The sequence below is a fragment of the Trachypithecus francoisi genome, unplaced genomic scaffold, assembly GCF_009764315.1.
Source record: "Trachypithecus francoisi isolate TF-2019V2 unplaced genomic scaffold, Tfra_2.0 Lachesis_group8, whole genome shotgun sequence".
NCBI classification, from domain to species: domain Eukaryota; kingdom Metazoa; phylum Chordata; class Mammalia; order Primates; family Cercopithecidae; genus Trachypithecus; species Trachypithecus francoisi.
This window is the reverse complement of record NW_022681473.1, coordinates 10,786,561-10,811,320: the sequence shown is the minus strand read 5'-3', so window position 1 is coordinate 10,811,320 and position 24,760 is coordinate 10,786,561. Positions and strand designations below refer to the sequence as shown.

The following is a 24,760-nucleotide window of genomic DNA, read 5'->3' as shown; positions in this document are numbered from 1 at the left end:
CATAATAGAGTATTACAAGCAAAGCCTGACTCACAGCAGATCTACAATCACAAAGGAGTTATTCCCCCGTTCCTTCCTGAATAATGGGATTCACCATACTTGATGGCTTGCAGAACACCCACAGGTCCTTGACCTGTAGAATAAGAGCCACCGTGGTGGAAAAGGTCAAGGGGAAACAAGAAAACTGTATCTCACTCCCTCTCAAAATAGTAAATCAAAAATAACACTGTGTTCCTAGTGAATAACAACTTTTCTACCCTTAAAAGCTTCAAGTACACAGGGGCTGTAGTCTCCAGAACGTCTCCATCTAATTGTTTGCAGGGCCAGACTTAAGTCCATTTGAGTCTGGCCCTGAAAATAATTGACTGATTGTCTTACTCTGTTTAGTGTTGCTATAATAGAATACGTGAGGTTAAGTCATTTATAAAGAGGAGAAGAAGTTTATTTAGCACCCAGTTAGGTGGGGTAGGAAGTTCAAGGGTCTTACCATGGCTTCTGGCAAGGGCTTTCATGCTGTGTCCTAATATGACAGAGAAGGACAAACAGGAAGTGGACATGTTTCAAGAAACAAAACCCAAGGGGCACCCTGACTTTGTAACGACCGTCTCAGCCCCAGAGTCCCCATAGCTTGGCCTTTGCTGTAACTGCATCACAGTTTAGCTTCTGCCTCTGCCCAATCCTGTTCCTCCACCTTCCCCAGTAAATTTCATGCCCACAAACCTCAGACTCAGAGTCTGTTTCACAGGGAGCCTGACCAGTAGATTCCGTATAATGCTGGACTGAAATGAAACTATAAAAAGTAAAAACCCCAAAGCACATATTTTCTATAGAGAAGGGGAAGATCTGTTAACAGGTTCTACCCACGTGTCTCGCTACAAAACTTCTTTAAGGAATTCCAGCCGTGAAGCTAGACAGAAGGACCAGCTGTTGTGCATTAGAGCATATTCTGGGTCCTGTTGGAAGAAAGAGCAAGGAACTAAGATGGTGAGATGTACCGTGGTCCTGTGCTGTTTCCATCCACCTGGCGCCTTCACTTCCTTCACCACAATGTTCACATAGCTCTGGAGAACTGACCAATCACGTTATTTTGAAGCTTATGTCATGAAGTCCTAAATCCAGCTGTACTGTTTTCTATTCCAGGATTTGATAGTCCCTTAAACCAGGAAGTTCCTCACTTTGCTTAAGGTATTTTGTTTGCTGTCCCTTGCAACTAAGAGAATCCTAACACAGGTCTACTTGTTAGCCCTGGGAATATCTAGAGAGATTAGACTAATGAAGCCTCTAACAGGTTCATTTCTTGTATTTGGAAATGGACAGATCACTAAAGCCACACACACCCTTTTCTTTCTTTACTTTTCTTAATATCATACATCTGCCAGGCTCCTTGTGTTAAGAGTCTGGGTGTATGTTCTTGACAGACAAGCCCTGCTGAGCCTTGCCCACACCACTTCCTGAGCCCAGCCTTGTAGAGCAGTAGTCCTAAGTGTGAGCCTCCAAAAGCCTGTTTAATCAATTATCTATAGGCAATTACCAGAGTGCTGTTCTCCTGTTGCCCCATGAAGTGACAGGACTTTGCGGAAGGTGCTCAGGGCTTCAGTGGACCTCTCTCCACAGGGTACAGAGGTATGGAAGAACGGAGTCCTCAGCATCTGCATTTGAGCAAGACACAGAAATTTCTTGATATATTTCCCTCAGCTGAGATGGTGGTAAAGTTTGCTCCCACTACAGTTGTGTCAGACTGGGCTCCCCGAGACATTAAAGCTGCCTTCCTGATAGGTTTCACTATCCAGGCAGGTTCTGCCACAGCCACAAGGTTGGCAGTCTCTGTGCTACATCAGTACCAAAAGACTGATTAGCACTAAGGAGTTTCTGAGGTTCCATAGCTTTCTATTTCCTCCCTGGACTGAATTCTCACCCCAACCCTCATAAAGAAGACAGTACAATATTGGCTGTGGGTTTGTCATAAATAGGTCTTATTATTTTGAGCTATGTTCCATCAATATCTGGTTTATTGTTATTAGCATGAAGCGGTGTTGAATTTTATCGAAAGCCTTTTCTGCATCTATTGAGATAATCATGTGGTGTTTGTAATTGGTTCTGTTTATACGATGGATTATGTTTATTGATTTGTGTACGTTGAACCAGCCTTGCATCCCAGGGATGAAGCCGACTTGATTATGGTGAATAAGCATTTTTGATGTGCTGCTAGATTCAGTTTGCCAGTATTTTATTGAGGATTTTTGCATCAATGTTCATCAGGGATATTGGCCTGAAATGTTTTTTTGTTGTGTCTCTGCCAGATTTTGGAATCAGGATGATGCTGGCCTCGTAAAATGAGTTAGGGAGGAATCCCTCTTTTTCTATTGTTTAGAATAGTTTCAGAAGGAATAGTACCAGCTCCTCTTTGTACCTCTGGTAGAATTCGGCTGTGAATCCATCTGGTCCTGAGATTTTTTTGGTTGATAGGCTATTAATTACTGCCTCAATTTCAGAACTTGTTATCAGTCTATTCAGGGACTCAACTTCTTCTTGGTTTAGTCTTTGGAGGGTGTATGTGTCCAGGAATTTATCAATTTTTTCTAGATTTTCTAGTTTATTTGCATAAAGATGTTTATAGTTTCTCTGATGGTAGTTTGTATTTCTGTGGGACCAGTGGTGATATCCTCTGTATCATTTTTTATTGTATCTATTTGATTATTCTCTCTTCTTTATTAGTCTAGCTAGCAGCCTATTTTATTAATTAAAAAAAAAAAACCTCTGGATTCACTGATTATTTGAAGAGTTTTTTGTGTCTCTATCTCCTTCAGTTCCACTCTGATGTTAGTTTTTTCTTGTCTTCTGCTAGTTCGATCATCCCAGGGCAACATCCCAGGTCAATTGCTGCTGTGCTGGCAGCAGGAATTTCAAACCAGTGATTCATAGCTTGCTGGACTCCATGGAAGTGGAACCTGCTGAGTGAGGCTACTTGGCTCCCTGGCTTCAGCATCCTTTCCAGATAAGTGAACGGCGGTGGGGGGTTCTGACTCACTGGGATTCCAGGCACTATCAGGGTATGAAAAAAAAATTCCTGCAGCTGGCTCGGTGTCTGCCCGAACAGCCGCCCAGTTTTGTGCTTGAAACCCAGGGCCCTGGTGGTGTAGGCTCACCATGGAATCTCCTGGTCTGCGGATTGCAAAAGCTGTGGGAAAAGCGTAGTATCTGGGTTGGATAGCACAGTCCCTCATGGCTTCCCTTGGCTGGGAAAGGGAGGCCCCCGGCTCCTTGCACTTCCTGGGTAAGGTGATGCCCCACCTTGCTTCTGCGCACCTTCCGTCGCAATGAGATGAACAGGGTATCTCAGTTGGAAATGCAGAAATCACCCGCCTTCTGCCTTGGTCTCACTGGGCGCTGCAGACTGGAGCTGTTCCTATTTGACCATCTTGCCAGAACCCCCAACAAGAATATTTTTAAAACAAAGTAAATACCACCATACTCCTGGAAAAAAAAATACACATTTGCTCTCTGCCAAGAAGCAGCAGCATGGGGTTCGTAAATAGTTGGATTCCTAGTAAAGATTCTGCCCAGCTGAAAGTTAGCTTTGAAAATAATGCGACCAGAAACTTGGGGAGAACAGAACTTTAAGTAGCTCAGATAGCCTTCTTAGAGTCTGGATTACCATTGATTGTTCTCCTAAAGTGATAAGAAGTTTCTAGAGGAACAGTGTGGAGATCAAAATGTCCTATGATCACCAGAATGCTATGTATCCAGCCCCTATGCACCTTGTGCTGTGCTTGTCTATGTGTGTTATAAGGACCCAAGTCCTACAGAGTCAGGAATCACCCTTCCCTTTAAAATCTTCCTTCTTTGACAAAGTCCCCCTCCTGCATGACTGCAGGAAATCCAGTTCTTTCCCAAAGTATTCCGGAGAATACCAAAGGTAGCTTACATTTTCAACCAACATAGTGCCTCTCTAGTCTGCTTGTTTCCTATGGACCACCTCTGGTCCTGAGCCTCTTCTCTCCATAGCTACAAACTTTTTGGGTACCACAAATCATACTCCTCCTTTTATTCTCTAAGAACAGCCAATAACAAAGCTTGAAGATAACAAAAGGGGAGCATAAGACAATACCTTAAAACTGGGAACTAGAGAGTAGCTTCTTTCTACTCCCGGTGTCACCCAAGGCTCCCTTCTGTTTTTTCCCTGCTGCCTCTGCTCTGCTGCCCCCATGGTGGGATCCATTCCCCCTTTTTCAGTTGGCATCTCTGGCTGACATGTTCTCCACCCCTAGCCAGCAAAACCAGATTCCTTTATGGCCGTAAAAATCTCTGCAGAGGTGTTTATTTCCTGAAGTCATTCTTTCTTTCTTTTTTTTTTTTTTTTTTGAGATGGAGTCTCGCTCTGTTGCCCAGGCTGGAGTGCAGTGGCCGGATCTCAGCTCACTGCAAGCTCCGCCTCCTGGGTTCACACTATTCTCCTGCCTCAGCCTCCCACGCAGCTGGGACTACAGGCGCCCGCCACATCGCCCGGCTAGTTTTTTTTATTTTTTAGTAGAGACGGGGTTTCACCGTGTTAGCCAGGATGGACTCGATCTCCTGACCTCGTGATCCACCCGTCTCGGCCTCCCAAAGTGCTGGGATTACAGGCTTGAGCCACCGCGCCCAGCTGTCATTCTTTCTATCATTAAGCAAAATAACTGGATTGTGCCAGCCCCTACTGGCTCGTGTGCCACTAGTACTGGGCCTCCCTACCATTAAGGAACGCAGCACTTTCAAGTTCTCTGATTCTCCATGTGACATGCCCAAGTGAACCAAGACCGCCACTGCCCCAATCACCCACCCATTCCCAAAAAGTGAAAAATAAGCACACAAACGAGTGACTCGCGTTTAACTCATCTCAGAAACATTTGCATTCAGATTACTTTGCCTTAGAATTGTCTCCTCTTCACTCCATCAGGAGTGGGCATGTGCTTTATTATATCAACAAGACTAAGAAGCCTCACCCGAGTGGTCCCACTCAAAGAAGAGATTTCAGTTTCTACCTTAAAATGCAGAAGCCACTACAGATTAAAAGAGAAACACACACACTTTAAAGAAACTCTCCCCTCCTCATCTTCAAAGGGTGGGGTAAGCATTCCAGATCTCTCAGCCTGACGGACAGCTTGGAAGTGGAAGGGACCAATGTCCAACAAGTGACCTTTGCCCCATGTCCACTGTGCCCTGTGTCTTCCCAGCTGACTCAGAATTCCTCACACCCAGCCCCCAGACTACTGCTCATGGGCTCAGGCAAAGGTGAGAGTAGCCAGGGTTTGGCACTTGGGAGACTCTCAAAAATATTTTTTGGACAAACAAGTGAATATGAGCCCTGAAACTTTCCAGGAGTCTCTGTCCCATTGGGTTCAAACCAGTAAAAAGGCAGAAAGTGTCTTTCTGTCCCAAACATAAGCAAGAGATGGATGAGTCCTTTGTGCAAAAGTTACTCAACACTCCTTGGTGTGGAGGAGTTTTTTGTTAATCAAACAACATCCATTTTGTTTTGATGAAAGATTAATATGGTCGATGAGTTCAAAGTCATCTTCCAATTAAAGCATTCACTAAAACATGGCTGGGTCAGTTTGCAGCTAAAAGGAATAAATACACTTTATAAAATATGAGTTCCTGGTACTCAGGTTCTGCTTCAAAGGAAGTCTCAACCTAGACCATATAATGAATAGAGACTGAAGGAAGAGATATTGGGAACTCAACTGATTACCAGGCGGGGGAGTGTGAGAGGAAATGGGGAAGCGGAACTAGGGATATCAGCTTCATCCTGGTCATGATTCACAGAAATGAGTGCAGAGGGAAGACGAAGTCAGACGCCCAGACTGCGGTGCTGGGGAACAGGAGGTCATCGAATGTAGATTGCTAAGAAAAGAGTGGAGGGTAAAAAAATCGGAAGAGTTTCAATGGGAGTCTATTTTCTCCAATAGGAGCAAAGCGTATGGGAGATCCCAACGGACCTTATCTGAAACACTTTGAGGGATCCATCTTGCTCTTTTCTACATTCTTCATATTTTCTAGGTATTTCTGGAGGCAAAAGAGAACCCTTCTCTAGCTTTTTTTGGGTGGTTTCAGCTCCCAGCTGTCACTACAATCCCCAGCCATAATTTCAGATCTTCCATCCTGTCAACATTCTTCAAAACACAAAAATAACTCCTTTCTCTCCCTCACTCGCACAGTAGAGTTCAATTGATTAAACTTATCAAATTATTTTAAATATTAATCTGAAATCAGTGAGACTAGAAACTTCACATTTTAGGGTAATTATGAGGTAGAAAAGCAAGATAAATTGTCTTATCGATACTTTTGATAGATGATTTTTAAACAATAAGGAATAAAGTTGATGTATAATTCTAAAAAGAAAATATTTCTTGGGATATGTGTTTCTAGATTAAGGTACTGAATAGCCCTGAATAGCGAATCACAGTTTTTCTTAAGGTCCTCCTCCCCTGAGGCTACACTATGGCTTGAAAAGGGCAGGATTATCATAAATAGAAAGAAGCTAGAGGCATTTTAGTTCAATAAAAAGAACATCTGGAAAAAGACATCTTCGTTTCTGGAAATATTCAAGCAGAGGCTTCTGGGATGTTTCTGATGGCATTCAAGCATCAGAGACCAAGATCAGCCTAAGAAACAAGCAAGGTCTCTTCCTACAAAGAGAGTGAAATTAGATCAGTATATGAAATGCCTAGCACAGTGCCTGGCGCATAAGAGATACACACTAGATACCAGATCCTTCCCATCCTGAGAGTCTGTGGGTCTATGCTTGTATATATTGGATGTATTTCTGGAAGGGTAATTGGATACATTGTAGATTCTTCCAGAAGTTCACAGTTTTCTTCATCGGAGGCATTGAGAGAAGGCAAGGGAAGGAAGCATGTTCTTTTTGCTTGTGTCAGTAACTCTTCCTCTAGTTGGAGTTCTCATCACCTTCAGGCAGTTATTGGTCTGGGCTTTATGCTATCCACTACAGCTGAAATAACTGCTCCAACAGCCTTCCTCCTTCCATCAGGGCGTGCTCTACCTGCAAGGCACATCAGTTCACAGGACAATCGGTACCAATCCTAGGCTTGCACCCTCCCTACCTCTACCCCACCACACATTCAGCAACCAGCCTGCCTGGTGTCTATTCCCAAGAGAAGAAGCAGTCCACGCTATCTTATATGTTCAAAACTCCTAGAGTGACAAGAGACCAAGAAAAGCCAGGACTGTTGGAGACAACTCCTTCCTCCCTCTGTGCCATTTGGCCCAGGGTCTGCTTCCAGTGTGGAGCTCAGAAGCAAAGGATCTCACAGCACCACAGTCACTGAGGCCCTCATTCTACAAACAGGGGATCCAAGAGCCAGGGAACGGAACTCACTTGCACAGAGCCGTACAGTAAATTCGTGTCCAAACTTAGCTCTTGGGTTCTTGGGCCTCATGACTCCTGGGCCCAAGCTTCTTCAGAGGACTTCTTGTAACGCCTTCAGTCCTTGGGATCTTCTTGTACAAATTCTCATGGGATGGGAGGTTTCTCACACCAGAGCCCACCAAGCCCCTGACTCTAGAGCAAAGCCTCACAAGAATGGAGTGCAGTCTGGAGAGGATGCAGAGCAGAGAGGAGGAAGGTGCAGAAAGTAAAGGGCACAGCAGGGAGGCTGCCAATGCTCTGAGGATGGGCTGGCAGCAGCAGAGACCAACATTGGAATGTGAGCCCAATCTGCTTAGACAACAGAAGAAACATAGACAAAAATAGAACAATTGTGTTATCTTCTAATCCTTAACTTTTTTCATCTCTTTAAAGGGGGGGATAATAAGCCGGGTGTGGTGGCTCACGCCTGTAATCCCAGCACTTTGGGAGACTGAGGCGGGTGGATCATGAGGTCAAGAGATTGAGACCATCCTGGCCAACATGGTGAAACCCCGTCTCTACTGAAAATACAAAAATTAGCTGGGCATGGTGGCGCGTACCTGTAGTCCCAGCTACTTGGGAGGCTGAGGCAGGAGAATCGCTTGAACTTGGGAGGCAGAGGTTGCAGTGAGCCAAGATCGTGCCACTGCACTCCAGTCTGGGTGACAGAGTGAGACTCTGTCTCAAAAAAAAAAGGGCGGGGGGGGTGCGCTAATAAATACTTTCTCTGCTCATCTCATGGAGTTTTAGTAAGGATCACCTATTAATATGAACAGCTCAAGTTTTTACATATATTTAAGATTCAAAGTTCTTTCACAAGCACTGAACTACATGAATTTATTACTTCTCTATATGGGAGGAAATGACAGAGCCAAATGCAGTATAGGCCAGGGAGTAATGTGAGTGAGGCAGGTGGGTGATACACCTACCGCTTATCCCCTGCAAAGCCACAGCATGTCCCTACAGAGTGTCAGCAAGTAGGAATGCCAGCCCAGTGGCCTGATCAATTAATTGTCTGTTAAAGAAAAGCTGAGGGCCGGCGCGGTGGCTCAAGCCTGTAATCCCAGCACTTTGGGAGGCCGAGGCGGGCGGATCACCTGAGGTCAGGCATTCAAGACCAGCCTGGCCAACGTGGCGAAACCCCGTCTCTACTAAAAATACAAAAATTAGCCGGACGTGGTGGTACACACCTAGTAATCCCAGCTACTTGGGAGACTGAGGCATAAGAATTGAACCCAAGAGGCAGAGGTTGCAGTGAGCCGAGATTGCACTACTGCACTCCAGCTTGGGTGACAGAGCAAAACTCTGTCTCAAAAGAGAGAGAGAGAGAAGCTGAGAAGCTACATATTTTTATATAAAATTTTATATAAAATTTCTATATTTTTTAATATTGGTAGGTAATTCAAACAAAAATTGTGTGTGTGTGTGTGTATCCAAGATGTGGCCCACAAAGTACTAGTTTACAATTTTAGCAACAAGGTATCTGCTTCTGCTTATCCCTGCTTTGTTAAGGAAGAAATGGTCTTTGGTCAGGCACGGTGGCTCACACCTGTAATCCCAGCACTTTGGGAGGCCGAAGTGGAGGATCACTTGAGCAGAGGAGTTCAAGACCAGCCTGGGCAACATAGCAAAACCGCCTCTCTACAAAAAAATTAAAATTATCCGGGTGTGGTGATGCACGCCTGAAGTCCCAGCTATTCAGGAGGCTAAGGCAGGAGGATTGCCTGAGCCCAGGAGGTTGTGGTTGCAATGAGCCATGATTATGCCATTACACACCAGCCTAGGTGACAGAGTGAGACTCTGTCTCCAAAGAAAGAGGGGGAAAAAAGAATAGAAAGACTCAAAGAGGGTCAGGAACCTGCCCAAAGCTAGGTGGATAGTCATTTAAAGCCAGTACTGTTTTTCTGCTACAACCGTGTCGACATGCAAATGTCTATACCCTTCCCTTTATAAGTTGTCCAAGGGCAAGAAATGCTCCATGATCTTTTCTTACAAATTTGAAGAAAATCTGCTGATTTTATAAAAGCTGGTAGTAGATAATTGAGCATTCAGGAGCAGAAATGGCAGAATTCATTTTCAGAGAGAGCAAGATAGGAGTAGGGGAAGATATAACTGATAAGTATCTCTGTGGTTGCACAAGAGGGAAACTCCTGGACTTAGTCTGGAAAGAAGAGATGAATTATCACATTCTTGGAGTAGGTTCTGAGACAAGAAGCGGGAAGGGTACGAGCGGATGGGACAGAGAAGAGAGGCAATGAGAAAGGGTCTCTGCTCCATGGGACATCCCAGCATGGTGAGAGACGGGGCCAGAGGAAGAAGACAGGACACAGAGATGACAGCTGAGAACAAGCTGGGACCAAAGGCCTTTGGTATAGTGCCCTTCTGTAATTCAACTTTGAACTGGCAATACCTGCACAGGAGACAGCATTCAAAGGGCATTCAAGGGTATTCAACAGGGTCCCCCTACCCCTTCCTCTCCCACACCCCAGCACTCATCAGGCCTCATCTCCTGAGACAACCATTGTGACCAGCGGTTCTAGACACCCAGTTTTTCAGTTGTTTCCCATTTTGCTGTAATCTCCCTCTACTGTCGTCACCTCCTCCCCCATCAAATCTCCACTAAGATTTAATGAACACAAATTGAATCTCAGCCATATGTTAAGACAGCTGTGAGAGATGAAAGGAGGGCTCTATCTACATGGAGGGTGAAACAGCACGGAGCGTGTTGGAACGGCAGGGAGACAAGGTGAGGACAAAGGTGCCAAAGGTGATCAAGAAGCCAGATGCAGTGTCTGAGGACTATAGAAAACAAATGATGATCAGAACATGTGAGCATCTGCACCCTCCTTGGGGAATCCTCAGAAAGGTGAGGACAGATGCTCAACTCTTGTCAGTACAAAATGGAGTTCAAGTTCTAAAACGTGTGTTTTTCAACAAAGGGCCCTCTAGGAGGTCAGGGAACTTGGGCCACGCTCTTCACACTTGTATCACTCTTAGGCCTGGACACTCGGTGGTTTTTGGTGAAGAGAGACCAAGCTCTGTCACAGTAAACAACGGTCCAGTCATGCTTCAAGGGTTCCCGTTGCTAAAGAATGGCAATAACTGAGGAACACAGTAATGAACGGTGCTTCTATTTACTTGGCTAACTTCAATATCAGTATTTCAATATACTATTCACACTCACTCGGGGGAGCCAGATGGACCACGCAATCATCTTCTACATAGATGGCCCAGTGCTCATAGCCAATTCGAAAAATCTCAATCAGGTCTCCAGGTCTGGGTCTTGGTTTTCCCTATAATGGAAAAACAAAAGATACATGGCACATGCCCAAGGAATTCCAGAGACCTTGTCTTAGGATCAGGTACAGCTCAGCCTAAAGGTCCCCTCAGTGTGGTTCATCGCTTCACAGAAACCCAAGCTAAAGACATTTCTCTTCACACTGAGGACCAAAGAAGTCCCCTCCTACCACCACTCACATTACTAAAGCCATCAAGGATACCTGTGCCAGTTATCAAGGTATTGCCTCGCAGCTGTGAATGTACCCTCCAATATATACCCTGTGATAGACGACTAAACTTCTTTAAGCATTTCTTCCTTAAAGCAAGTAAGATGTTAAACCTCCTCAGTAGAGGGTGCTGGAGGGACACTGCAAGATCAAGAGGCTCTCCTGCAGTTTCTGGCCAGGGGTGGGCAGGATGATGGTCAGTAGTGTGGTGTGTGGACATCTAGTAGAGTTCTACCTCAGACCCAGGATCCTCAAGGCCTCCTGCCTCTGCTGGCACCCTGATTCCCTCTGCAGGGCCCCCACAAGACCCACCTGAAGCCCAGAGGGTGCCCCCATCCTCTGCACACCCACACCACCAGTTACTAATAGCCCCTTCAGTCCTGCTTGCCCAGCAATTGCAAACTTCTCTATTATTGTGTGTGTGTGTGTGTGTGACAGGTAGAGACAGAATGAGAATATACACGAAAAGGTAGGCATAGAGTTGTAAATATGATGAGCATCCATCTTTTTAAGAAATCTCTGGCCAGAGCTCCAGGTCTCACCTTCACTGCTGTGTTATCATCTCCTGGAGGCCCAGCTTCTGGGGCCCTGTGACCTGCAGGTCTTTGGAAATCCATAGCTAAGATGTTAGGACCCCCTGGAAGCCTAGAAATGGTATTGCTGTCTCTAAACCAGACCGGATCACCTACTTGGAGCAAAGAAAAGAGCCCTGGAATATGGAGAGACACAAGATGGTAGAGAAACACCCAGTTACACGTTCTCATTTCACCCAAGACCCTTGGCCAGAACAGGGTATAAAAGACTCATTCCCAAAAGTGATACTAAACAGATATGGAAAATGTAAGCATGAAAATTTACAATTAAGGAAAGGCTATAAAAGTGTGGGTGAGTGCAAAGTGCACAAAGGTCATAATGGACTTAATTAACGTCATTAATGTCATTAATTTGTCAACTACTCAGAGCAAAATATTTTAATGCAATACATATGTGAAAGTCTCTAGCAAATTTTCGAATTCAAATAGACATAAGACAGGACACACTGGAGAGAAACCCTTCAAATGTAAAGAATATGGCAAATTGGCCAGGTGCCGTGGCTCACACCTGTAATACTAGCACTTTGGGAGGGCGAGGTGGGTGGATCACCTGAGGTCAGGAGTTTGAGACCAGCCTGACCAGCATGGTGAAACCCCATCTCTACTAAAAATACAAAAAAAATTAGCCAGGCTTGGTGGCATGCACCTATAGTTCCAGCTATTCAGGAGGCTGAGGTAGGAGAATGGCTTGAACCTGGGAGATGGAAGTTGCGGTGAGCCGAGATCACGCCACTGCACTCCAGACTGGGCGACAGAGCAAGACTCCATCTCAAAAAAAAAAAAAAGAATGTGGCAAATTATTTCACATGCTTTCATGCCTAACTCAACATCAGAGAAGTCATACTAGACAGAATTCCTACAGATGTGAAGAAGGTGGCAAAGCCTTTAACCAGTCCTGAGCCCTTACTAAACATAAGATAATTCGCACTGGAGAGAATCCCCACCATTGTGAAGAATGTGGCAAAACCTTCAACCAGTTGTTAACCTTTATTACACATAAGATAATTCACACTGGAGAGAACTCTGACAAATGTGAAGAATGTGGCAAAGCCTTTAACCATTACTCAACTCTTATTAAACATGAGAGAATTCGTAGTGGAGAGAAACCCTACAAATGTGAAGAATATACCAAAGCCTTTAACTGGTCTTCAAACCGTAATGAACATGAGAGAAGTCATACCAGGGAGAAACCCTACAAATGTGAAGAATATACCAAAGCCTTTAACTGGTCTTCAAACCGTAATGAACATGAGAGAAGTCATACCAGGGAGAAACCCTACAAATGTGAAGAATATACCAAAGCCTTTAACTGGTCTTCAAACCGTAATGAACATGAGAGAAGTCATACCAGGGAGAAACCCTACAAATGTGAAGAATATACCAAAGCCTTTAACTGGTCTTCAAACCGTAATGAACATGAGAGAAGTCATACCAGGGAGAAACCCTACAAATGTAAAGGATGTGACAAAGCCTTTTAAGTGCATCTCAAGCCTTACTAAACATAAGATAATTCGTACTGGAGAAAAACCCTCCAAATGCAAAGAATATGGTAAAGCTTTTAACCAGTCTTCAACTCTTACTATACGTAAGAGATTCATACTGGAGAGAAACCCTGTGGTTGAATATGGCAAAGCATTTTAATGGTCCTCAAATGTAAGATAATTGATACCGGAGAGAAACTCTACAAATCTGAAAAATGTGGAAAAGCTTTTAACCACACCTCATACCTTTCTAAACATAAATGATATTGGTGAGAAATCCTCGAAATGTGAAGAACGTGGCAAAGACTTTAAATGGTTGTCACACCTTACTGTATGTAAGATAATTCATACTGAAGAAAACCCCTACAGATATAAGTAACATGGTAAAACTTTTAATTAACGTTCATGCCTTATTGCAGAGGAAAGCATTTATACTTTAGAAAAATTGTACAAATATAAAGAATGTGGAAAAGCCATTGCTATCTGCTCACATCTTACTCAAAATCAGAGAATTCATACTTCATGAAACCATTATAAATGTAATTACTGTAAAAAAAAAAACTTTCAGAAAATATAAGCCTTTAAAGTGAATAAGAGTATTTATTTTGAAGAAAAACATTACATATATAAAGAGGATTGCAGTATCTTTACTTGTATTACAAACCTTATTGTACACATTTTATACCAGAGGAAAACACCAAAGCAGTTGTTCAAACCTTGTTGAGTATCAGAGAATTTATGTTGCAAAGAAACCCTACAGACGTAATGAATGTAGAAACACATTTGTTTAAAAACTCCAGCGTGGAGAATGCCAGAGAGATCATACTAAAAGATACTTTTGCAGATGCAGTAAATGTGAAAAACATATTTTATCAAACATTAAGTCTCTGTAAACATCAGAGGATTCACATAGAAAGAACTAAGGTACCAACACTTCACACATTACACTAAATCAGAGTGTAGAGTACGGAAAATAATTGAAAGCTAAAACTGTCAGGCTTTTTTGTATATAACTTTACAAGAAACAAGACTTTTTTGAAGAGTTGTAATTACAAAGTATTTGTTTTCCCTTGAAAAAATTATAGTTGGTTGAAAGCAAATGTCATTTAATTCTCAAATTACTTCATGCTGTTCCTTCATTCCCACTGTTTACGTGAAAGTACGTGATCCATGATTGTTGCATCAGATCTATGAGAGATTCGTTTTCATCAGGTGGGCATGATTTATGACCTTTTCCATAGAAGAGTAAGGACATTGAAATGCAAGGTGTGCAATGAAAATCTAAGTGAAGAGGCTCCTTGTGGCTGACTTACAACATGGTTTGAGTGAAGCAAGAGGTAGGTATTCAGAGTAATATTCTTCTACATGATAGTGAGAGAAAAACATTTTGAATTTTAGTAGTAAATCATTTTAAATGCAGTACATTTTGAAATTCTGATTTAAGATTACAGGTGAACTTAATTTTTTAAACAAAACTGTTTTAAAAAAATATTAATAGGCTGGATAAAGAAAATGTGAAATTCTATGCAACCTATAAAAAGGATGAGAGCATGTCCTTTGCAGAGACATGGTTGGAGCTGGAAGCCATTATCCTCAGCAAACTACCACAGGAACAGAAAACCAAACACCGCATGTTCTCACTTACAAGTGAGAGCTGAATGATGAGAACACGTGGACATACAGGAAGAGGAACACCACACAGTGGGGCCTGTTGGGGTGAGGGTTGGAAGAGGGAAAGCATCAGGAACAATAGTGAATGGATGCTGGGCTTAATACCAAGATGATGGGTTGATCTGTGCACAAACCACCATAGCACAATTTTACCTATGTAACAAACCTGCACATCCTGCACATGTACCCCAGAACTTAAAAGCTGAAGAAAAAAAAAAAGAAAGAAAAAACAGCCCAAACAGCCATTAATAAGCACCAGTTAAGTAAATAATCCTACATCCACACACACAGAGACATTAGAGAGAGCAAGCTGAATTTACATGAGCAGCATAATGCCACTGAGATTCATGCTTGCTGCAGCATGTGTCAGTTACTCCATTATATGGAGGCACCACATTTTACCTAACCAACATTGTTCTTTTTCAATATCACTTTGGCTATCTCAGGTCCTTTGTCTTTCCATGTAAATTTTAGGATCGCTTCATGAATGGATATCAAAAAAAATATTTTGACAGGGATTGTGTTTAATCTGTAGATCGATTTGGTGAAGACTGCCACCTTAAGATTACAGCTATTTCGCAACCCACAAACATGGAATTTGTTTTGTGTACTTAAATCTTCAATCTCCCTTACCAATGTTTTGTAGCCTAACATTTTTGTTAAAGTTATTCCTATTTTTATGCTATGATGAATGGAATTATTTTCTTAATTTCATTTTCAGATAGTTCACTTGTAATATACAGAAATTCCATTGATTTTTGAACATTAGCCTTGTATCCTGCAATTTTGCTGAACATATTTATTAATTCTAATGGTTTATGTGGCTCAGGCGCGGTGGCTCCTGCCTGTAATCCCAGCACTTTGGGAGGCCAAGGTGGGCGGATCACTTGAGGCAAGGAATTCAAGACCAGCGTGGGCAACATAGTGAAACCCCAACTACCATCAGAGTGAACAGACAACCTACAGAATGGGAGAAAATTTTTGCAATCTACTCATCTGACAAAGGGCTAATATCCAGAACCTATAAAGAACTCAATCAAATTTACAAGAAAAAAACAAACAAAAAAACTTTTTGATAAAAAGTGGTCAAAGGATATGAAAAGACACTTCTCAAAAGAAGACATTCATACAGCCAACAGACACATGAAAAAATGCTCATCATCACTCACCATCAGAGAAATGCAAATCAAAACCACAATGAGATACCATCTCACACCAGTTAGAATGGGAAGCATTAAAAAGTCAGGAAACAACAGGTGCTGGAGAGGATGTGGAGAAATAGGAACACTTTTACACTGTTGGTGGGATTGTAAACTAGTTCAACCATTGTGGAAAACAGTATGGCGATTCCTCAAGGATCTAGAACTAGAAATACCATTTGACCCAGCCATCCCATTTCCGGGGATATACCCAAAGGGATTATAAATCATGCTGCTATAAAGACACATGCACACGCATGTTTATTGCAGCACTATTCACAATAGCAAAGACTTGGAATCAACCCAAATGTCCATCAGTGACACACTGGATTGAGAAAATATGGCACATATACACCATGGAATACTATGCAGCCATAAAAAAGGATGAGTTTGTGTCTTTTGTAGGGACACGGATGCAGCTGGAAACCATCATTCTCAGCAAACTATCACAAGAACAGAAAACCAAACACCACATGTTCTCACTCATAGGTGGGAATTGAACAATGAGATCACTTGGACACAGAAAGGGGAACATCACACACCAGGGCCTATTGCGGGGAGGAGAGGGGGTGGGGATAGCATTAGGAGATATATCTAATGTAAAGGACAAGTTGATGGGTGCAGCACACCAACATGGCACATGTATACACAAGTAACAAACCTGCACATTGTGCCCATGTACCCTAGAACTTAAAGTATAATAAAAAAAAATAATAATACAAAAAAAAAAAAATTAGCCAGGAGTGGTGGTGCACGCCTGTAGTCTCAGTTACTTGGGAGGCTGAGGCACGAGAATCGCTTCAACCTGGAAGGCGGAAGTGGAAGTGAGCTGAGATGGTGCCACTGCACCACTGCACTCCAGCATGGGTGACAGAGCAAGACTCTGTCTCAAAAAAAAATTCTAATAGTTTTGTAAGTACAGGCATGTCTCATTTTATTGTGCTTTGCTTTATTGTGCTTCACAGATAATTTCATTTTTTACAGGTTAGAGGTTTGTGACAACCATGCATCAGTAAGTCAATTGGTGCCTTTTTTCAAACAGCATGTGCTCGCTTTGCTAGCATTTTTTTAGCAATACAGTATTTTTAATTAAAGCATGTACTTTTTTACATGTAATGCTATTGCAAACTTAATAGGCTACAGAATAATATAAGCATAACTTTTATGTTATGACTTTCTTGCAATATTCGTTTTATTGTGATGGTCTAGAACCAAACCCACAATATGTCTGAAGTACACTTGTATGTGATTGATTCCTTAGGATTTTCTACATACATTGAATACATGTGATGAGAGTGGGGATCGTTGCCTTGCTAGATCTAGTCTCTTACCATTAAATATGTTAGTTACAAATTTTTCCAAGGTGCCCTTTTCAGGTTGAGGAAACTCCCTCTAACTGAGGTCAAGAGAATGTTTTTTATCATGAATGGCAGATTTTGTCAAATGCTTTTTCCAGAGGTATTGATATGACATATGATTTTTATCCTTTATTAACATGATATGTAACTTTTTTTTTTTTTTTTGAGAGGAAGTCTCACTCTGTTGCCCAGGCTGGAGTGCAGTGGCGCAATCTTGGCTCACTGCAACCTCCATCTCCTGGGTTCAAGTGATTCTCGTGCCTCAGCCTCCCGAGTAGCTGGGACTACAGGCGTGTGTCACCACTCCCGGGTAATTTTTTTGGTTTGCTTCACCTTGTTGACTAGGCTGGTCTCAAACTCCTGACCTCAAGTGGTCCGCCAGCCTCCACCTCTCAAAGTGCAAGGATTACAGGCATGCGCCAAAGCGCCCCGCCCTGGTATATTACATTAACTGATTTTGGGGTATTATACCAAACTTGCATTTCTGGGACAAATCTTAAGTCATTGTGTATAATCCTTTTTATATACATACTGGATTCAGCTTGCTAGCATTGTTCTGAGGGTTTTTACATGTATATTCATAAGAGATATTAGTCTTGTAGTTTTCTTTTTTTGAGATATCTTGGCTTTGGTATCAAGGTAATACTGGCCTCACAGAATGAGTTGGGAAGCATTTCTTCCTCTCTTTTCAGAAAGAGTTTGTGAAAGATTGGTAATTTTTCTTATTTAAATGCATGGTAGAATTCTTGAGCAAAGCCATCTGGGCATGAGATTTTCTTTGTGAAAAGATTTTTATTTATTAATTCAATTTAGATTTTCTAGTTTTTCTTGGCCAGTTTTATAATTCATGTCTTTCTAGGACTTACCCAGTTCATCTCAGTTGTCTAATTTGTTTGCTTACAGTTTTTCACAGTATTCCCTTTTATGTCTATAAGATTGACAGTGAGCCTCCTTACATTCCCAATTTTGGCAATTTGAGTGCTCTTTTTTTCTTGGTTAGTGTAGCTAAAAGTTTGTCTGTTTTGCCTTTCCAAAATACTATCTTTTGGCTTCATTCGTTTTATTGATTTCTGTTTTCTATTTCATTGATTTCTATTCCAGTAGTTATGATTTTCTTACTTCTGCTTGTTTTGGTTTTAGTTTGCTTTGTTTCCCTAGTTTCTTAAGGTAGGAACTTAGATTATTGATTTTGAGATTTTTTTTTCTAATACAGGAATTTGCAGCTATAAATTTTCCTCTAAGCACTTCAGCTGCATCTCATAAAATTGATAAGTTCTATTTTCATTTTCACTCAGCTCAAAATATTTTCTAACTTCCTTGTTCCTTTTTTGACATTATTTAGATGTATGTTGTTTAATTTCCAAATACTTGTGAATTTCCCAAAATATCACTTTGTTATTAATTTCTAATTTAATTTCATGTGATCAAATAAAATATTTTGCAGAATTTCAATCCCTTCAAATTTCCTGAGACTTACTTTATGGCCTAGAAGAGCGTCTATCCTGGAAAACATTCATGTGTGCTGGAGAAGGATATGTATTCTGTTGTTGAGTGAAATGTTTTATGAATGTCAGTCACGTCAGTGAGTTGCTTACATCTTCTATCTGCTCACTGATTTTCTGTCTAGTTGTTCTATCCACTACGGAGAGTGGGGTATTGAAGTTTCCCAACTATTATTTCTGAATTCCCAATTTATCCCTTTATTTCTATCAGTTTTTGCTTCATACTTTTTGGGATTATTTTGTTGGATATGTATATGTTTATAATTGTTATATCTTCCTGATGAATTAACCCTTTGTCATTATAGAATGACCCCACTTTTTTCTAAGAATATCTCTTCTCTTAAAGTCTATTTTGTCTGATATTAGTACAACCACTCCTGCTATGGCCACTGTTTACATCAACCTATTTGTGACTTTAGATCTAAAGTGTGTCTCGTGTGGATGGCATTTAACTGGATCTTGTTCTGTTAAGTCATATGATCTCTGCCTTTTTTTGGTGTGTTTAATTCATTCACATTTAATGTTACTATTAATAAAGTTGGATTTATGACTGTAATTTGCTATCAGTCTTCTTTTTTCCGCTGTATCCGTCTTTTTTGTTCCGCTGTTCCTCTTTTGCCTTCTTTTTTGTATCAAATACGTATTTTCTAATGATCATTTTAATTCCTCTGTTAACTTTTTAATAACATTTTTAATTGTTTCCTTGTGGTTGCTCTAAAGATTCCAATATGCATCTTGACTTATTGCTATCTATTTTAGATTAATACTAACTTAATTCCTGTAGAATATGGAAACTTAAAATTAGCTCCATTCCTTCTTCCTTCCTTTATTATTGTCAGATATATTACATCCATATATGTTATAAACCGAAGACAGTGTTACAAATATTGCTTTATACAAACTTTTGTCTTTTAAATTAGTTAAGAGAAAAAGGAAAAAATATACTTATGGTCATTTATATTAACTACACTTTACCATTTCCATTTCTTCCTGTTGATTAAGATACTTACTGTCTGGTGTCATCGATCTAATATAGCTTCATATCAGTCCCTCTCCTTGGTGCTATTACTATTATATTTATTATGTATTTGCATGTTATAAGACCAAGAATAGGATTTATAACTAGTTTTATTCAATTACCTTTCAAATTGGTCAGCATAAATGATAAAATATATATTTATATTCTTCTATATAATCACCTACATAATTACCTTTACTAGTGCTTTGTATTTCATGTGGCTTAGAATGCTATCTGGTGTGACTTTCTTTCCACTGGAAGAATTTTCTTTACTATTTCTTTTAAGGCAAGTGTGCCAGGCAAAAATTCTCTCATTCTTCATTCATTTAGGACTATCTTTATTTCACCTTCATTTTTGCAAGATATATTACTGGATATAAAATTATTGGTTAACAGGTTTTTTTCTATCAGCACTTTTAATACATCATCCCACTGCCTTCTGGCCTCCATTGCTTCTGATGAAAAGTTGACTATTGTTTTTTATTGTGCACCTCTTGTATAGAAAAAGTCTTGTTTTCTCTTGTTGTTTTCAAGATTCTCTTCGTGTTTGGCTTTCATCTGTTTGAATGACATGTCTAGATATTCACAGAGCTTCTTGGGTGTATAGATAAATGTTTTATATCAAATTTGGAAAGTGTTCAGGTATCTTTTATACAGGTATTTTTTCTGCCTTTTTATCTTCTCTCTTTCTGGGACTCCAATTACACATTTGCTGGTTTGCTCAATGATGTCTCCTTGGCCTCTGAGGCTCTGTTCATTTTTATTTTTATTTTTCCTCCTACTCTTCATATTAGATAGTTGCTGTTGATCCAGCTTTGAGTTTGCTGATTCTTTTTCCTTTTTAGGAACTCAAATTTGCTGTTAAATCACTCTAGTGAATGTTTTATTTTGGCCATTGCATTTTTCAACCCCAGGATTTTCATTCGGTGCTTCTTTATCATTTCTACCTCTTTGTTAAGATTCTATATTTGATCAATCATTGTCATTCCACTTTCCTTTAATTCTTCAAACTTGCTTTTTTTTTTTTTTTGAGACAGAGTCTCGCTCTGTCGCCCAGGCTGGAGTGCAGTGGCCGGATGTCAGCTCACTGCAAGCTCCACCTCCCGGGTTTACACCATTCTCCTGCCTCAGCCTCTGGAGTAGCTGGGACTACAGGCGCCTGCCACCTCGCCCGGCTAGTTTTTTGTATTTTTAGTAGAGACAGGGTTTCACCGTGTTAGCCAGGATGGTCTCGACCTCCTGACCTCGTGATCCACCCGTCTTGGCCTCCCAAAGTGCTGGGATTACAGGCTTGAGACATCGCGCCCGGCCGATTTACTTCTTTAAACACACTCATAATAGCTGTTGAGAAGTATTTGCTACATTCAACATGTAGGCCCACTAGGAAAGTGTCTCTATTGACTGTTTTTGTGGGGGGGGGGGGTCACTCTATCCTGTTTCTTTGCATGTCTCATAATTTGTTGTTGAAAAACTGGATATTCTAGGTAACATATAGCAACTGTGGGTTCTGATCTCCTTCCCCACCCAACCAGGGCTGATGGATGTTGCTGTTTGCTTGTTAGTGACCTGCCTGGACTGGTTCCGTGATGTCTGTTTCTCTCACAGCATGTAACCACTGAGACATCTGCTTAGAGGTTTTTTTTTTTTCTCCTGAGACAGAGTCTCACGCTATCGCCCAGGCCAGAGTGCAATGGCATGATCTTGGCTCACTGCAACCTCCACCTCCCAGGTTCAAATTATTCTCCTGCTTCAGCCTCCTGAGTAGCTTGGATTACAGGTGCCCGCCACCACACCCAACTAATTTTTGTATTTTAGTAGAGACAGGGTTTCACCACGTTGGTCAGGCTGGTCTTGAACTCCTGACCTTGTGATCCACCCGCCTCAGCCTCCCAAAGTGCTGGGATTACAGGCGTGAGCCACCGTACCCGGTTTCTTGTTTTTAAGCCCGGCTTAGATCAGCATAGCTTAATGGGCAGCCAGTGACTGGCCAGAGGTTGAGCCACACCTTGTGCCGGGAAGGTTTCACCTTTTGTCAGTGGATCTCTGTGTGACTTGGAGAATTCATTCAAAGTTGCAGATTTTTATAAGTCTTCAGTCTCTCCTGAATGTGAATGTGTATGCAGCCTTATGCATACCTTTCAGATCACCAGATACATGTGGTAGCTTTTCAAGACCCCTCTTTCATTGTATCATTACGTGGATTTCCATGTTAAATTTTTGGCTGGCCTGTTGGCCTATTGCTTGTCCTAACCAGTACTGCAACCTCAAGCTAGCTGCAATTTTGGTCTTCCATGATTGTTTGTCACTGAGATAACTATTGTTTTCAACATCCCTGGGCATGGAAGTAAAGTCAGCCACCCTCTGCTGCCACTGCCATTCCCTCCCACAAGCCCCACCCACCTGGATAGAACTTCCTTACCACAACCACACAGCTGGAGGTGAGGGGGCAATGCTAAAACACTACAGACTTCCACTGTTCTTTCTGAAATTCTGAGAACCAGTACACTTTTTTTTTTTTAAGATGGTGTCTTGCTCTGTTACCCAGGCTGGAGTGCAGTGGCGTGATCTCAGCTCACTGCAACCTCTGCCTCTCTGGTTTCAAGGGATTCTCCTGCCTCAGCCACCCAAGTAGCTGGGACTACAGACTAGCGCCATCACACCCTGCTAATTTCTTATATTTTTAGTAGAGGTGGGGTTTTACCGTGTTAGCCAGGATAGTCTCAATCTCCTGACCTGCCTGCCTTGGCCTCCCAAAGTGCTAGGATTATAGGCTTGAGCCCACGCCCGGCCACGGATGGACTTTCTTAAATTAACCCTTCTCAGTTTGTTGTATGCCTTTGGTCAAATTTCCAGTCTTTAAATGACTGTCTTTGGCAATTTTGTCTAACTTTATAATTGTTTTGGGAAAAGAGGATTTGCTGAGATCTGCACTCAGCCATTCCACAAGTCCTGCCCACTTGCAGGAATGAGTTGTTGTGAGCACCAAGCAAACAGTATACACTACAATATTTCATGGAAGGAACTGAGGCCAAGAGAGTGGAAGTGCTTTGTCTAAAGTCCCACAGCAAGTCCATGGTGGAGCTAGGACCAGAACCACCCCTTTGCCCCTGCCAACAAACTAACTCTTTCTTCTGCCTTACTTAAAGGGAAAATGTAATGGCAGCCATATATCCACTAGAGGGCGCCCCAAACCAGGTTTCTCACCCTGAAAGCGGAATGATATTGCAGGAGACTTCAAACTGGACTTCATTTTCTTTTGCCATAAGCCCTGGGAGAGCAATAGGGATATCCCCCACCATAAAACCCGGAAGCTGGTAGTATACAGAAGAGGTTGAGAGCTAAGAGTTGGGAAGACAGCGTGTGAGTGATGTAGACGGATACAGAGGAGCAGAAAGCAGCCAAGAGAGTAAGTGAAGAAAGGGAAAGTGGAGGAGAGATCTTTCTCATCCTTTGGAGAAGACTAAAAAGGAACAATAGCAAATAGTATTTTCTTTGTGATTCAGATATTCAGATAGCAATATTCTATTCAGATAGCAATAAGAATATATTGCTTTAAGCAGATGCCTCTGTCTTCATAAATGGCAAAGGGATCAGAGAACAATGTTTTAAAATGTTCATAAGAAAGTCTGAAGTTTAAATATTTTGATGCTCATTTAAAAAAAATCAAGTCAGGTTCAACATTTGCATGTGCAGATGCAGGTAAACAGTTAAATTGCCTTTAATTTATAATTTAGGCATATACAGATTTTTGATTCATAGATTGTCTGATTATTTTTTCCTTTCAGACATAGGTAAATGAGAGAGGAACAGAAGCTATTTAGCCTAATTTCTTTATATGAACATATGTGCCAAGTTGAGGTCATTTCTGCTATTATACACACATGACACAGGAAAGCCCATAGGCCCATCCTCACTGTTACATTAACCAAAGGACCATTACTATCTAAGTCCTGACACTGGTCAGGAAGAAAAACAGAAAGGCCCATGAACGAAAGATGAACAAGAAGTGAAGAACAGGTGCCAGAGCTTAAATCAATCCAACTCAGGCTATTATTTCTGGCATTGATCAGGGTGAAAGGAATGGCAGTAACAATAAGATTACGGGACAGGTTTTCCTGCGTCAGTCCAGAGGGAAAGCCAGTTGACATGTTATGTTACTCTTGAACCAACCCCTGACTCCATCTCAGTCTACCTGAGCACAGACCCCAATACCTTAGAGTCCTAACCAATGCCTTTCACCCACCAGCCACGGTATGTAGTGGAGGGCAGGGCTCTCAGAGTGGGCCAAGCCAGTTGGATGGTCACATCTGTTCTTCGTAGGAACACGCAGTCTGTTCTTCACCATCCCTCCACCTTGGACACACTTCCCCATCAACCAAATAGCCAGTTACTTCCCACCCAACATGACTAGGTCATTTCCAATGACAACAAACAAGCAATCAATCAAATCCTTGTTGTTTCCTGGAACACTGACAGCAAGGAGAGAGCCCAATTCATTGTGAGGCCAGTCTAAGCTAGAAGAAAGCTCACAAAACCCAAGTTCTGTTCATCAAGGATGTCGAACGAGCTTTGTGGTACAGAAAACAGAAGGCTCAGGGACTGGAGAAGGAAAGAGAGGGAATTTTGGAATTTTAGATATTTTCTTTTGCATTTTAATACTCTCTCATCTGCAATTTTGCCACTGGATGGGGTAGTAAGGTATAAAACTAAATGGGATTCACAGAGACTTAACATTTATCCACTCTCTTGTTAAATTTCCTCCCACTGTAAATCGATTATATTGAGTATTGATTCTCAGCCTTGGTTACAAATTGAAATCGCCTGTGGAGCTTTAAAAAGTTCAGCTTGGTCTGGAGTATAGCCTCGGTGCCAGAGTTTTAAAAGCTCCTCCGGTGAGTTGAAGGTGTAGCCAAGGTTGCAGTTATACTGGGGGCTTTTCTACAGTCCCATCCTTCCCTTTTTCTTTAACATCTCTCCAGCATTTCATGAAGTTCTGCTAACTTCATGAGCCACGGTGTAGCTGTCAG

The 24,760-nt window shown here is 41.7% G+C and overlaps 1 protein-coding gene across 1 annotated transcript in view; it reads right to left on the bottom strand.

Moving 5' to 3' along the window:
• Positions 1-4,847: 4,847 nt before the first annotated feature.
• The window catches only part of LOC117080652 (phospholipase A and acyltransferase 5-like), a 30,329-nt gene continuing 10,416 nt past the window's right edge, over positions 4,848-24,760 (bottom strand). Inside the window, 4 exon segments of the mRNA XM_033205865.1 lie at positions 4,848-7,015; positions 7,018-7,039; positions 7,576-7,717; positions 10,577-10,698. Coding sequence (XP_033061756.1) covers positions 6,948-7,015; positions 7,018-7,039; positions 7,576-7,717; positions 10,577-10,698 — 354 coding nt within the window. The 3' untranslated portion in view covers positions 4,848-6,947.